Raw genomic sequence first — 16749 nt, forward strand, 5'->3', positions numbered from 1 at the left:
GGAATTTCCCATTTGGGATTTTCCATCCTGGATTTTCCATTTGGAATTTCCCATTTGGGATTTTCCATCCCGGATTTCCCATTTGGAATTTCCCATTTGGGATTTTCCATCCCGGATTTCCCATTTGGAATTTCCCATTTGGAATTTTCCATCCCGGATTTTCCATTCGGAATTTCCCATTTGGAATTTCCCATTTGGAATTCTCCATCCTGGATTTTCCATTCGGGATTTCCCATTTGGAATTTCCCATTTGGGATTTTCCATCCCAGATTTTCCGTTTGGAATTTCCCATTTGGGATTTTCCATCCCGGATTTCCCATTCGAGATTTCCCCATCCGGAATTTTCCATCCCGGATTTCCCATTTGGAATTTCCCATTTGGAATTTCCCATTTGGAATTTTCCATCCCGGATTTTCCATTACGGATTTCCCATTTGGGATTTTCCATCCCGGATTTCCCATTCGAGATTTCCCCATCCGGAATTTTCCCTTTGGAATTTTCTCTCTCCCAACCCCATCCCTCAGTTTTCCATCTCCTTCCCGCCGCTGCAATTCCCGAATTTCCCACGGAATTCCCGTTATCCCAAAAAACCCCAAAACAATACAAAACAAAAAACCCCAAAAGGCGGGACGATCCCAAAAACCAAATCGACGGCGCCGAGGGATTTTGGGAATTCCGGAATTCCGAGGGAAGGCTCAGTAGACGCAGAGATCCGGGAATTTCATCTCGTACACCGGGATGGAGTGGGGCTGGGATTGGGGCTGGGATTGGGGCTGGGATTGGGATTGGGATTGGGATTGGGGCGGGCCCAGCACGGCCGCGACGGCGCCGGAGGGACTCGGAGGCGGCCTGGGGGAAAAAATCCGGGATCAGCCGGAAAAACGGGAAAAGAGCGAGGAAAGGGGTGGGGGAAAACGGGATGGGAAAAAAATTGGGATTTGGGGCGGGAAATCGGGGATTTGGGAATTGGGATTTGGGGTGGGAAATCGGGGATTTGGGAATTGGGATTTGGGGCGGGAAATCAGGGATTTGGGAATGGGGATTTGGGAAAGGGAAAATTGGGGATTTGGGAAAGGGAATTGGGATTTGGGGCGGGAAATCGGGGATTTGGGAATGGGGATTTGGGAAAGGGAAAATTGGGGATTTGGGAAAGGGAAAATTGGGATTTGGGGTGCGACATTGGGGATTTGGGAATTGGGATTTGGGGTGGGAAAAGTGGGAATTTGGGGTGGGGAAAAATGGGATTTGGGAAAATTGGGATTTGGGGTGGGAAATCAGGAATTTGGGGTGGGAAATCAGGAATTTGGGGTGGGAAATTGGGATTTGGGAAAATTGGGATTTGGGGTGGGAAATTGGGGATTTGGGAATGGGGATTTGGGGTGGGAAAAGTGGGAATTTGGGGTGGGGGAAAATGGGATTTGGGATGGGAAATTGGGATTTGGGAAAATTGGGATTTGGGGTGGGAAATTGGGAATTTGGGAATTGGGATTTGGGAAAATTGTGATTTGGGGTGGGAAATCGGGAATTTGGGGTGGGAAATTGGGATTTGGGGTGGAAAATTGGGATTTGGGGTGGGAAATTGGGAATTTGGGAAAGGGAAAATTGGGATTTGGGGTGCGACATTGGGGATTTGGGAATTGGGATTTGGGGTGGGAAATCGGGGATTTGGGAATTGGGATTTGGGGTGGGAAATGGGGATTTGGGAAGAGAAAATTGGGATTTGGGAACAGGAAATTGGAATTTGGGAAAAGGAATTCGGGGTGGGAAAAAAGGGGATTTGGGGTGGGAAATTGGGATTTGGAAATTGGGATTTGGGAAAAGGGATTTGGGGTGGGAAATTGGGGATTTGGGAATTGGGATTTGGGAAAGGGGGTTTGGAATGGGAAAAGTGGGATTTGGGAACGGGAAGAGAGAGTTGGGGAATGGGATTTGGGAAGGACATTGGGATTTGGGAAAAGAGATTTGGGGTGGGAAAAGGGGATTTTGAAAATTGGAAAATTGGGATTTGGGAACAGGAAAGAGGAATTTGGGAAAAGGGATTTGGGGTGGGAAAAAAAGGGGATTTGGGGTGGGAAATTGGGATTTGGAAATTGGGATTTGGGAAAAGGGATTTGGGGTGGGAAAAGTGGGAATTTGGGGTGGGGAAAAATGGGACTTGGAAACAGGAAATTGGGATTTGGGAACGGGGATTTGGGGTGGGAAAAGTGGGAATTGGTGAACAGGAGAAGTGGGATTTGGCGCGGGAAATTGGGATTGGGATTTGGGGTGGGGAAAATGGGATTTGAGATGGGAAAATGGGATTTGGGAACGGGAAATTGGGATTTTGGAAAGGGGATTTGGGGTGGAGAAAAAAGGGGATTTGGGATGGGAAAAAAAGGGGAATTTGGGAACAGGAAAAGCGGGATTTGGGGTGGAAAATTGGGATTTGGTGTGGGAAAAGGGGATTTGGAGCAGGAAAATAGGAAGGAAAAAGGGATTTGGGATGGGAGAAGTGGGAATTTGGGAAGGAAAGGGGGATTTGGGATGGGAAAAGAGGCGGGAAAAGGGGATTTGGGAACAGGAAAGTTGGGAAGGAGAGCAGGAAAAACGGGATTTGGGATGGGAAATTGGGAAGGAAAAGGAGATTTGAGCCGGGACAAATTCCCATTCCCAAATCCCAGCCCCAATCCCAAATTCCCTTTCCAATTCCACAATTCCCGGTGCCCATTAGAAATTCCCGTTCCCATTCCCAAAACCTCGTTCCCATTCCCAAAATCCCGTCCCCAATCCCAAATTCCCATCCCCCATCCCAAATTCCAATTCCCAAATTCCAAACCCCCATTCCCACGTTCCTGTCCCCGAATTCCCGATCCCAAATTCCTGTCCCCGATCCCAAATTCCCAAATTCCCGATCCCAAATTCCCATTCCCAATCCAAAAAGAACTCCTGTCCCCATTCCCAAATTCTCATCCCTGATCCCAAATTCCCGATCCCAAATTCCCGTCCCCATTCCCAAATTCCCATCCCCCATCCCAAATTCCAATTCCCAAATTCCAAATCCCCATTCCCACATTCCTGTCCCCAAATTCCCAATCCCAAATTCCCGTCCCCGATCCCAAATTCCCATCCCCGATCCCAAATCCCAGCTCCCGATCTCAAATTCCTGATCCTGTATTCCCAAATTCCCATTCCCAATCCAAAAAGAACTCCTGTCCCCATTCCCAAATTCCCATCCCTGATCCCAAATTCCCATCCCCGATCCCAAATCCCAGCTCCTGATCTCAAATTCCCGATCCTGTATTCCCAAATTCCCGTTCACATTCCCAAATTCCCATTCCCAATCCAAAAAGAACTCCTGTCCCCATTCCCAAATTCTCATCCCTGATCCCAAATTCCTGTTCCTGATCCCAAAACCCGTCTCATCCCCAAATTCCCGTCCCCATTCCCAAATTCCCATCCCCCATCCCGAATTCCAATTCCCCGAATTCCAAATCCCCATTCCCACATTCCTGTCCCCGATTTCCCGATCCCAAATTCCCATCCCCGATCCCAAATTCCCGAATTCCCATTTCCAAATTCCCGATCCTGTATTCCCAAATTCCCGTTCACATTCCCAAATTCCCATTCCCAATCCAAAAAGAACTCCTGTCCCCATTCCCAAATTCTCATCCCTGATCCCAAATTCCTGTTCCCGATCCCAAAACCCGTCTCATTCCCAAATTCCCGTCCCCATTCCCAAATTCCCATCCCCCATCCCAAATTCCAATTCCCAAATTCCAAATCCCCATTCCCACATTCCTGTCCCCAAATTCCCAATCCCAAATTCCCATCCCTGATCCCAAATTCCCATCCCCGATCCCAAATCCCAGCTCCTGATCTCAAATTCCCGATCCTGTATTCCCAAATTCCCGTTCACATTCCCAAATTCCCATTCCCAATCCAAAAAGAACTCCTGTCCCCATTCCCAAATTCTCATCCCTGATCCCAAATTCCTGTTCCCGATCCCAAATCCCGTCTCATCCCCAAATTCCCGATTCCCCATTCCCAAATTCCCATCCCCTATCCCGAATTCCAATTCCCCGAATTCCAAATCCCCATTCCCACATTCCTGTCCCCGATTTCCCGATCCCAAATTCCCATCCCCGATCCCAAATTCCCGAATTCCCATTTCCAAATTCCCGATCCTGTATTCCCAGATTCCCATTCACATTCCCAAATTCCCATTCCCAATCCAAAAAGAACTCCTGTCCCCATTCCCAAATTCTCATCCCTGATCCCAAATTCCTGATCCCAAATTCCCGTTCCCGATCCCAAATCCCGTCTCATCCCCAAATTCCCATCCCCAATCCCAAATTCCCATCCCCCATCCCAAACTCCCATTCCCGAATTCCAAATCCCCATTCCCACGTTCCTGTCCCCGATTTCCCGATCCCGAATTCCTGTCCCCGATCCCAAATTCCCGAATTCCCAATCCCAAATTCCCGTTCCCGATCCCAAATCCGGTCTCATCCCCAAATTCCCGTCCCCAATCCCGAATTCCAATTCCCAAATCCCCATTCCCACATTCCTGTCCCCAAATTCCCGATCCCAAATTTCCATCCCTGATCCCAAATTCTTGAATTCCGGTTCCCATTCCCAAATTCCCGTTCCCATTCCCAAATTCCTGATCCCAAATTCTCAAATTCCTGAATCCTGAATCCAAAATCCCTGATCCCGAATTCCCAAATCCCCGAATTCTCAATCCTGAATCCCCGATCCCGAATTCCCAAATCCTGAATTCCCAAATTCCCAAATCTGAATTTCCCAAATTCCCAAATCCCTGAATTCCCAAATCTGAATTTCCCAAATTCCCAAATTCCCAAATCTGAATTTCCCAATCTCCCAAATTCCTGAATTCCCAAATTCCCAAATCTGAATTTCCCAAATTCCCAAATCCCCGAATTCCCAAATTCCCAAATCTGCATTTCCCAAATTCCCAAATCCCCGAATTCCCAAATCCCCGAATTCCCAAATCTGAATTTCCTGAATTCCCAAATCCCCAAATCTGAATTTCCCGAATTCCCGAATCCCCGAATTCCCAAATCCCCAAATCTGAATTTCCCAAATTCCCAAATCCCCGAATCCCCAAATCTGAATTTCCCAAATTCCCAAATCCCCAAATTCCCGAATCTGCATTTCCCAAATTCCCAAATCCCCGAATCCCCAAATCTGAATTTCCCAAATTCCCAAATCCCCAAATTCCCGAATCTGCATTTCCCAAATTCCCAAATCCCCGAATCCCCAAATCTGAATTTCCCAAATTCCCAAATCCCCGAATTCCCGAATCTGCATTTCCCAAATTCCCAAATCCCCGAATCCCCAAATCTGAATTTCCCAAATTCCCAAATCCCCGAATTCCCGAATCTGCATTTCCCAAATTCCCAAATCCCCGAATTCCCAAATCTGAATTTCCCAAATTCCCAAATCCCCAAATCTGAATTTCCCGAATTCCCGAATTCCCGAATCCCCGAATTCCCAAATCCCCAAATCTGAATTTCCCAAATTCCCAAATCCCTGAATCCCCAAATCTGAATTTCCCAAATTCCCAAATCCCCAAATTCCAGAATCTGCATTTCCCAAATTCCCAAATCCCCGAATTCCCAAATCTGAATTTCCCAAATTCCCAAATCCCCAAATCTGAATTTCCCGAATTCCCGAATCCCCGAATTCCCAAATTCCCAAATCTGAATTTCCCAAATTCCCAAATCCCTGAATTCTCTAATCTGAATTTCCCAAATTCCCAAATCCCCGAATCCCCAAATCTGAATTTCCCAAATTCCCAAATCCCCGAATTCCCAAATCTGAATTTCCCAAATTCCCAAATCCCCAAATTCCCGAATCTGCATTTCCCAAATTCCCAAATCCCCGAATCCCCAAATCTGAATTTCCCAAATTCCCAAATCCCCGAATTCCCGAATCTGCATTTCCCAAATTCCCAAATCCCCGAATCCCCAAATCTGAATTTCCCAAATTCCCAAATCCCCGAATTCCCGAATCTGCATTTCCCAAATTCCCAAATCCCCGAATTCCCAAATCTGAATTTCCCAAATTCCCAAATCCCCAAATCTGAATTTCCCGAATTCCCGAATTCCCGAATCCCCGAATTCCCAAATCCCCAAATCTGAATTTCCCAAATTCCCAAATCCCTGAATCCCCAAATCTGAATTTCCCAAATTCCCAAATCCCCAAATTCCAGAATCTGCATTTCCCAAATTCCCAAATCCCCGAATTCCCAAATCTGAATTTCCCAAATTCCCAAATCCCCAAATCTGAATTTCCCGAATTCCCGAATCCCCGAATTCCCAAATTCCCAAATCTGAATTTCCCAAATTCCCAAATCCCTGAATTCTCTAATCTGAATTTCCCAAATTCCCAAATCCCCGAATCCCCAAATCTGAATTTCCCAAATTCCCAAATCCCCGAATTCCCAAATCTGAATTTCCCAAATTCCCAAATCCCCAAATTCCCGAATCTGCATTTCCCAAATTCCCAAATCCCCGAATCCCCAAATCTGAATTTCCCAAATTCCCAAATCCCCGAATTCCCGAATCTGCATTTCCCAAATTCCCAAATCCCCGAATCCCCAAATCTGAATTTCCCAAATTCCCAAATCCCCGAATTCCCGAATCTGCATTTCCCAAATTCCCAAATCCCCGAATTCCCAAATCTGAATTTCCCAAATTCCCAAATCCCCAAATCTGAATTTCCCGAATTCCCGAATTCCCGAATCCCCGAATTCCCAAATCCCCAAATCTGAATTTCCCAAATTCCCAAATCCCTGAATCCCCAAATCTGAATTTCCCAAATTCCCAAATCCCCAAATTCCAGAATCTGCATTTCCCAAATTCCCAAATCCCCGAATTCCCAAATCTGAATTTCCCAAATTCCCAAATCCCCAAATCTGAATTTCCCGAATTCCCGAATCCCCGAATTCCCAAATTCCCAAATCTGAATTTCCCAAATTCCCAAATCCCTGAATTCTCTAATCTGAATTTCCCAAATTCCCAAATCCCCGAATCCCCAAATCTGAATTTCCCAAATTCCCAAATCCCCGAATTCCCAAATCTGAATTTCCCAAATTCCCAAATCCCCAAATTCCAGAATCTGAATTTCCCAAATTCCCAAATCCCTAAATCTGAATTTCCCAAACCCCCGAATTCCCAAATCCTGAATCCCCGCATTCCCGCATTCCCGAATCCCGAATTCCCAAATCCCCACATTCCCGAATCCCCACATTCCCGAATTCCCGAATTCCCGCATTCCCGCATTCCCGACCGGACGTTGATCTGCAGGATCTGGTTCAGTTTGCTCTGCAGCAGCGACGCCTGCAACGGCAATTAACGGGGAGTGGCTAATTAATTCATTAATCAACTCATTCATTCATTAACTAACGGGGATTCATTCACTAATTAACGGGAATGAATTACATAATTACATAATTAATGGGGATTCATTCATTAATTAACCGGAATTCATTCATTAACTGACGGGGATTCATTCATTAACTAACAGGAATTCATTCATTAATTAACAGGAATTCATTCATTAATTAACGGGGATTCATTCACTAATTAACGGGGATTCATTCACTAATTAACGGGAATGAATTACATAATTAACAGGGATTCATTCATTAATTAACCGGAATTCATTCATTAATTAACAGGGATTCATTCATTAATTAACAGGGATTCATTCATTAATTAACGGGAATTAATTAATTAATTAACGGGAACGGCAAACCACAGGAATGCTCTGCAGCAGCGACGCCTGCAACGGCAATTAACGGGGGTTAATTAATTAATTAACTCATTCATTCATTAACTAACGGGGATTCATTCATTAACTAATGGGGATAAATGAATTAATTAATGGGGATTCGTTCATTAATTAACAGGAATAAATGAATTAATTAATGGGGATTCATTCATTAACTAACGGGGATTCATTCACTAATTAATGGGAATTAATTAATTAACAGGTTTGCCAAAACACAGGAATGCTCTGCCAATGGCAATTAACAGAAGTTAATTAATTAATTTGGGAATTAATTAACTAACAGGGATTCATTCATTAATTAACGGCAACAGCAAACCACCGGACTTAATTATTTAACGGGAATTAATTAACTAAAGGGAACAACAAACCCCGGGAATTAATTAACAGGAACGGCAAGCAATGGGAATTAATTAATAAACGGGAAGAGCAAATGGGAATTAATTAATTAACAGGATGAGCAAAGGGGAATGAATTAATTAACGGGAACAGCAAATTGGAGGCAATCAATTAACGGAAGAGCAAAGGGGAGTTAATTCATTAACGGGAAGAACAGATGGGAGTTAATTAATTAATTAACAGAAGAGCAGACGGGAGTTAATTCATTAATTAATGGGTAGGGGAAAGGTGAGTTAATTAATTAATTAATTAATGGAAGAGCAAAGGGTTGTTAATGAATAGGAGGAGCAGTCGGGAGTTAATTAATTAATTAACCAGAATAGCAGACAGGAATTAATTAATTAACAGGAACAGCAAACAGGAGTTAATGAATTAATTAATGGAAACAGCAAATGGGAATTAATGAATGGGAACAGAAAACGGGAATTAATTAATGGAATAGCAGAGGCGCGTTAATGAGTTAATTAAGGGAAGAGCAAAGGGGAGTTAATGAGTTCATTAAAGGCAGAGCAGAGGGGCGTTAATTAATTAATTAAGGGCAGAGCAGAGGGGCGTTAATGAGTTAATTAAGGGATGAGCAGAAAGGAGTTAATGAGTTAATTAAGGGCAGAGTAGAGAGGCGTTAATTAATTAATTAAGAGCAGAGCAGAGGAGAGTTAATTAATCAACAGGAGGAGCAGAGCGGCGTTAATTAATTATTCAACAGGAGGAGCAGAGGGGCGTTAATGAGCTAATGAAGGGAAGAGCAGAGGGGAGTTAATTAATGAATTAACGGAACAGCAGGGGGGCGTTAATTAATGAATTAACAGACCAGCAGGGGGCAGTTAATTAATGAATTAACGGAACAGCAGGGGGGCGTTAATTAATGAATTAACGGAACAGCAGGGGGGCGTTAATTAATGAATTAACGGAACAGCAGGGGGGCGTTAATTAATGAATTAATGGAACAGCAGGGGGGAGTTAATTAATGAATTAATGGAACAGCAGGGGGGAGTTAATTAATGAGGGACTGCGGGTGAGAGCGCGGGGGGCTAACGAGGCAATTAGCGCTAATGAGGGGGCTAAGGAGGCAATTAGCGCTAATGAGGGGGGCTAAGGAGGCAATTAATTAGCGCTAACGATGGGGGCTAAGGAGGCAATTAGCGCTAATGAGGGGGGCTAAGGAGGCAATTAATTAGCGCTAATGAGGGGGCTAAGGAGGCAATTAATTAGCGCTAATGAGGGGGCTAAGGAGGCAATTAGTGCTAATGGGGGGCTAATGAGGTAATTAGCGCTAATGAGGGGGCTAAGGAGGCAATTAGCGCTAATGAGGGGGCTAAGGAGGTAATTAATTAGCGCTAATGAGGTGGCTAAGCAGGCAATTAGCACTAATGAGGGGGGGCTAAGGAGGTAATTAATTAGCGTTAACGAGGGGCTAATGAGGCAGTTAATGATCGCTAACGAGGCGCTAATGAGGCAGTTAATGAGCGCTAACGAGGGGCTAATGAGGCAGTTAATGAGCGCTAACGAGGGGCTAATGAAACAGTTAATGAGCGGTAACAAGGGGCTAATGAGTTAGTTAATGAGCGGTAACGAGGGGCTAATGAGGCAGTTAATGAGCGCTAATGAGGCAGTTAATGAGCGGTAACGAGGCGCTAATGAGGCAGTTAATGATCGCTAACGAGGGGCTAATGAGGCAGTTAATGAGCGCTAACGAGGGGCTAATGAGGTAGTTAATGAGCGCTAACGAGGCGCTAATGAGGCAGTTAATGAGCGCTAACGAGAGGCTAATGAGGCAGTTAATGAGCGCTAACGAGGCGCTAATGAGGTAGTTAATGAGCGCTAACGAGGCAGTTAATGAGCGCTAATGAGGTAGTTAATGAGCGCTAACGAGGGGCTAATGAGGCAGTTAATGAGCGCTAATGAGGCAGTTAATGAGCGCTAACGGGGCGCTAATGAGGCAGTTAATGAGCGCTAAGGAGGCGCTAATGAGGCAGTTAATTAGCGCTAATGAGGCAGTTAATGAGCGCTAACGAGGCGCTAATGAGGCAGTTAATGAGCGCTAAGGAGGCGCTAATGAGGCAGTTAATTAGCGCTAATGAGGCAGTTAATGGGCTCTAATGAGGCAGTTAATGAGCGCTAACGGGGCGCTAATGAGGCAGTTAATGAGCGCTAACGAGGGGCTAATGAAACAGTTAATGAGCGCTAACGGGGCGCTAATGAGGCAGTTAATGAGCGCTAACGGGGCGCTAATGAGGCAGTTAATGAGCGCTAACGAGGCGCTAATGAGGCAGTTAATGAGCGCTAACGAGGAGCTAATGAGGCAGTTAATGAGCACTAACGAGGGGCTAATGAGGCAGTTAATGAGCGCTAATGAGGCAGTTAATGAGCGCTAACGAGGCGCTAACGAGGCAGTTAATGAGCGCTAACGAGGGGCTAATGAAACAGTTAATGAGCGCTAACGGGGCGCTAATGAGGCAGTTAATGAGCGCTAACGAGGAGCTAATGAAGCAGTTAATGAGCGCTAACGAGGGTCTAATGAGGCAGTTAATGAGCGCCAACGAGGCGCTAATGAGGCAGTTAATGAGCGCTAACGAGGCGCTAATGAGGCAGTTAATTAGCGCTAATGAGGTAGTTAATGAGCGCTAACGAGGCGCTAATGAGGCAGTTAATGAGCGGTAACGAGGGGCTAATGAGGCAGTTAATGAGCGCTAATGAGGCGCTAATGAGGCAGTTAATGAGCGCTAACGAGGGGCTAATGAGGCAGTTAATGAGCGCTAACGAGGCGCTAATGAGGCAGTTAATGAGCGCTAACGGAGCGCTAACGAGGCAGTTAATTAGCGCTAACGAGGAGCTAATGAGGCAGTTAATGAGCGCTAATGAGGCAGTTAATGAGCGCTAACGAGGCGGTTAATGAGCGCTAAGGAGGCAGTTAATGAGCGCTAAGGAGGCAGTTAATGAGCGCTAACGAGGCAGTTAACGAGGCAGTTAATGAGCGCTAACGAGGGCGGACCCGGGCCCCGCAGTGGGCGGCGATCTCCTCGAAGGGGCCCCGCTGGAAGCGCTGCAGCAGCAGCCGGCGCCGCTCGCGCTCCTGCTCCTGCGCCAGCGCGCTGTCCGCTGCCAACGCGCACCGGGGGGACAACGGGAATGCAACCGGGATAACGGGGGGAATATAACGGGGGAATAACGGGGAGATAACGGGGGAAATAACGGGGGGAAAACGGGGGGATAACGGGGGGAAAATGGGGGGATAACGGGAGAAATAACGGGGAAATAACGGGGAGATAACGGGGGGGGGAAATGGGAAAAATAACGGGGAAATAACGGGGAGATAACGGGGGGATAACGGGGAGATAACGGGGGGAAATAACGGGGAAATAACGGGGGAAAATGGGCAGATAAAGGGAAAAATAACGGGGGATAACGGGAAAATGACGGGGGAGATAACGGGGGGAAAACGGGGTGAAAATGGGAAATATAACAGGGGAATAACGGGGGAATAACGGGGGGAAAACGGGGAGATAATGGGGGGATAATGGGGGGGAAACAGGAAATATAACGGGGGAGATAACGGGGGGAAATGGGAAATATAACGGGGAGATAACGGGGGAAAACAGGAAAAATAACGGGGAGATAATGGAGGGATAACGGGAAATATAACGGGGAGATAACGGGGGGAAAACGGGGTGAAAATGGGAAATATAACAGGGGAATAACGGGGGAATAACGGGGGGAAAACGGGGAGATAACAAGGAGATAACGGGGGGAAAACGGGGAAATAATGGGAAATATAACGGGGGAATAACGGGGGGAAAACGGGGGGGATAACGGGGAGGTAACGGGGAGATAACGGGGGAAATGGGGAAATAATGGGGGAATAATGGGGGAATAACGGGGGAAATAACGGGGAAATAACGAGGGGATAACGGGGAGATAACGGGGGGATAACGGGGGGATAACGGGGAGAAAATAACGGGAAATAACAGGGGAAAATGGGCAGATAAAGGGAAAAATAACGGGGGGATAACGGGAAAAATAACGGGGGAGATAACGGGGGGAAAACGGGGGGGAAATGGGAAATATAACAGGGGAATAACGGGGAATAACGGGGGAAAACGGGGAGATAACGGGGGGAAAACAGGAAATATAACGGGGGAGATAACGGGGGGAAATGGGAAATATAACGGGGAGATAACGGGGAAAACGGGAAAAATAACGGGGAGATAATGGGGAGATAACGGGAAATATAACGGGGAGATAATGGGGGGAAATGGGAAAAATAACGGGGAAATAAGGGGGGAATAACGGGGGAATAACGGGGAAATAAGGGGGAATAATGGGGAGATAACGGGGGGAAAACGGGGAGATAACAAGGAGATAACGGGGGGAAAACGGGGAAATAATGGGGGAATAATGGGGGAATAACGGGGGAAATAACGGGGAAATAACGAGGGGATAATGGGGAGATAACGGGGAGATAACGGGGGGATAACGGGGAGAAAATAACGGGGAAATAACGGGGGAAAATGGGGAGATAAAGGGAAAAATAACGGGGGAGATAACGGGGGGAAAACGGGGGTAAAATGGGAAATATAACAGGGGAATAACGGGGGAATAACGGGGGAAAACGGGGAGATAATGGGGGGATAACGGGAAATATAACAGGGAGATAACGGGGGGAAAACGGGGAAATAATGGGAAATATAACGGGGGAATAACGGGGGAAAACGGGGGGATAACGGGGAGGTAACGGGGAGATAACGGGGGAAATGGGGAAAACGAGGGGAAAATGGGGAAAATAACGGGGGAATAATGGAGGAAAAATGAGGGGAAAACGGGATAATAATGGGGGAAAATGGGGAAGTAACAGGGAAATAACGGGGGAATAACGGGGGATAACGGGGGAAATAACGGGGAATAACGGGGGAATGACAAGGGAAAATGGGGGAAAAATGAGGGGAAAAACGGGGAAAATAATGGGGGAAAATGGGGAAATAATGGGGAAAAAACAGGGGGAAAATGGGGAAACAATGGGGAAATAATGGGGGGGAAAATGGGAAATAACAGGGGGAAAACGGGGGAAATAATGGGGGAAATAACGGGGGGAAATGTTGGAAAAATGGGGGGAAATAACGAGGAAAACCAGGGAAATACCGAGGGAAAAACGGGGGAAAATGGGGAAATAACGGAGGCACCGGGAAAAAGAATGGGGGGAAAACGGGGGAAAAATGCAGAAAACAGGAAAAATAACAGGGGAGAAATGGGGGGAAAAAAACGGGAAAATAACGGGAAAAATGGGAAAAATAACGGGGAAAAAATGGGGGGAAAACGTGGAAAATGGGAAAAATAAGGAGGGAAAAAGGGGGGAAAATGGGGGGAAATGGGAAAAATGGCGGGAAAAATGGGGATAACAGGAAAAATGGGGAGAAAACCAGAGGAAAACAAGGAGAAAACAAAGAATAAACGGGGGGGAAATGGGGGAAAAGAGGAAAAATGGGGAGAAAATGGGGGAAAACGGGGGTGAAATAGCAAAGAATTCTCAAAAAATCCCCCCAAAAATCCCAAAAAATCCCCCCAAAAATCCCCCCAAAACCCCAAAATTCCCCCAAAAAATCCCCCGCAAAAATCGCTAAAAAGATCCCCCAAAAATTCCCAAGAAATCCCCAAAAAATCCCCCCGAAAAATCCACATAAAACCCCCAAAAATTCCCCAACATCCCAAAACATTCCCCAAAAATCCCCCCAAAATTTCCAAAGGTTTCCCAAAATCCCCCACAAAACCGCCCCAAAAAAACCCCCAAAATTTCCAAAAAAAAGCTGCAAAAATCCCCAAAATCCCCCCAAAACCCCATAAAATCCCCAAATCTTCTCCCAAAACCCGAAAAAACCCCAAAAATTCCCCAAAAATCCCCGAATTCCGCTCACCGATGGCCTTCTTGAGCGTCTCGTAGGTGATCTCCTCAGCCGGGGCTCTCTGCAAAGGAAAATCCAGGATGAAATTCCCAAAAAATCCCCAAAAAATCCCAAAAAACCCCAAATCCCAAAAAAAAACCCAAATCCCAATGCTGGAAAATAAAAAAACCCCAACCCCCCCCTCAAAAAACCGAAATCCCCCCAAAAAAACCCCAAATTCCACCCAAAAAATCCCCAAATCCCAATGCTGGAAAATCCAAAAAAGACCTAAATCCCAAAAAAAACCAAATTGTTTTTAATTTTTTTTGGGTTTATTAGATTTTGGTATTTTTGGCTTTTTTTAATTAAAAAAAATGGAATTTTTTTGTCCCTTTGGCATTTCAAATTTTTGTTTTGTTTGGTGTTTTTGGGATTTTTTTGGGCTTTTTTCGGGGTTTTTTTTTTTTGAGATTTTGGGGGATTTTTTTTTTGTGTTTTCGCCCCCGAATTTTGGGAATTCCGGGGGAATTTTGGGAATTTCCCACCTGCTCCCGCTCGGGGCTGCTGCGCGACTCCACCTCCACCTGCAGGGAAATCGTCTCGCCCACGCTCTTCCTCTTGGAGAGGCGCTCCTCGTCTGCAACGGGAAACCCAAAAAAATCCCAAAAAAATCCCCAAATCCCGACAGAAATCCCAAAATCCCCAAAAAAATCCCAAATTCCCGACAGAAATCCCAAATTCCCGACAAAAGTCCCAAATTCCCAACAAAAAATCCCAACAAAATCCCAACAAAAAATCCGAAAAATCCCAATAAAAAATCCCAAAATTGCGACAAAAATCCCTAAATCCCGACAAAAAATCCTAACAAAATCCCAACAAAAAATCCCAAAATCCCGATAAAAATCCAAAAATCCAAAAAAATCCCCAAATCCCAAAAAAAATCCCAGAAAACCCCAAAATCCCAACAAAAATCCCAAATTCCTGACAAAAAATCCCAAAAAAATCCAAAAAAAATCCCAAAACCCCAAAAAATCCTAAAAAAATCCCCAAAAAACCTCAAGAAATCAGCATAAAATTCCCAAGGAATCCCCAAAAAATCCCAAAAAATTTCCCCAAATTATCGGGGAGTTCCGGAATGTTCCGGGATGTTCCGACTCACCGCCGCTCTGGGGCAGAACTTGGCGGCCAAGAGAAACCCCAAAAAATCCCCAAAAAATCCCCGTAAAACCCCAAAGAAACTCCAAAAAATCCCCTTAAAAACCCCAAAAAATCCCAAAAAATCCCCCAAAAATCCCAAAAAATCCCCAAAAATTCCCAAAAATTACCCAAAATTCCCCAAATTCCCGGCGAGTTGCGGAATGTTCCAGAAGGTTCTGTCTCAGCGCCGCTCTGGGGGCAGAACTTGGCGGCCGAGAGAGACCCCAAAGAAACCCCAAAAAATCCCCTTAAAAACCCAAAAAACACCCAAAAAATCCCCCCAAAAAACACCCAAAAAAACCCAAAAAATCCCAAAAAATTCCCCAAAATTCCCCAAACTCCCCAAATTCCCAGGGAGTTCTGGAATGTTCCGTCTCACCGCCGCTCTGGGGGCAGAACTTGGTGGCCAAGAGAAACCCCAAAAAATCCCCTAAAAATCCCCGTAAAACCCCAAAGAAACTCCAAAAAATCCCCTTAAAAACGCCAAAAAACACCCAAAAAATCCCCAAAAAAATCCCCAAAAAATCCCAAAAAATTCCCCAAAACTCCCCAAATCCCCGGGGAGTTCCGGAGAGCTCTGGAATGTTCCAGGCTCAGCGCTGCTCTGGGGGCAGAACTTGGCGGCCAAGAGAAACCCGAAAGAAACCCCAAAAAATACCCTTAAAAACCCAAAAAACACCCAAAAAAACCCCAAAAAATTCCCAAAAATTCCCCAAACTCCCAAATTCCCGGGGAGTTCCAGAGGGTTCCGGAACGTTCCATATCACCGCTGATCTGGGGACAGAACTTGGCGGCCAAGAGAAACCCCAAAAAATCCGCATAAAACCCCAAAGAAACTCCAAAAAATCCCCTTAAAAACCCCAAAAAAATCCCCAAAACTTCCCCAAACTCCCCAAATTCCCTGGGCATTCCGGAATGTTCCGGCTCAGCGCCGCTCTGGGGGCAGAACTTGGCGGCCAAGAGAGACCCCAAAGAAACCCCAAAAAATACCCGTAAAAACCCAAAAAACCCCCAAAAAACCCCCAAAAAATCCCAAAAAATTCCCAGAAATTCCCCAAACTCCCCAAATTCCCGGGGCGTTCCGGAAGGTTCCGGCTCAGCGCCGCTCTGGGGGCAGAACTTGGCGGCCAAGAGAAACCCCAAAAAATCCCCCAAAAAATCCCCGTAAAACCCCAAAGAAACTCCAAAAAATCCCCCAAAAAATCCCCAAAAAACCCCAAAAAATCCCCATAAAAACCCAAAAAATCCCCAAAAATTCCCAAAAATTCCCCAAAATTCCCCAAACTCCCCAAATTCCCGGGGAGTTCCGGAATGTTCCGGAAGGTTCCGGCTCAGCGCCACTCTGGGGGCAGAACTTGGTGGCCGAGAGAAACCCCAAAAAATCCCCTTAAAACCAAAAAAATCCCCTTAAAAACCCCAAAAAAATCCCGAAAAAATCCCAAAAATTCCCCAAACTCCCCAAATTCCCGGGGAGTTGCGGAATGTT

The 16749-nt window shown here is 45.8% G+C and overlaps 1 protein-coding gene across 1 annotated transcript; it reads right to left on the reverse strand.

The window, feature by feature from the left end:
• Positions 1-301: 301 nt before the first annotated feature.
• Positions 302-16049, reverse strand: LOC128802779 (protein EFR3 homolog B-like; the record flags this gene model as incomplete). The annotated part of the gene is made up of 6 exons (XM_053969345.1): positions 302-849; positions 7294-7343; positions 11186-11292; positions 14100-14148; positions 14612-14703; positions 16031-16049. Coding segments are annotated over 6 exons (471 nt in total), but the record flags the coding sequence as incomplete, so codon positions are not given.
• Between the last annotated feature and the right edge of the window lie 700 nt (positions 16050-16749).

Source organism: Vidua macroura, unplaced genomic scaffold (genome assembly GCF_024509145.1).
Source record: "Vidua macroura isolate BioBank_ID:100142 unplaced genomic scaffold, ASM2450914v1 whyUn_scaffold_182, whole genome shotgun sequence".
NCBI lineage: Eukaryota > Metazoa > Chordata > Aves > Passeriformes > Viduidae > Vidua > Vidua macroura.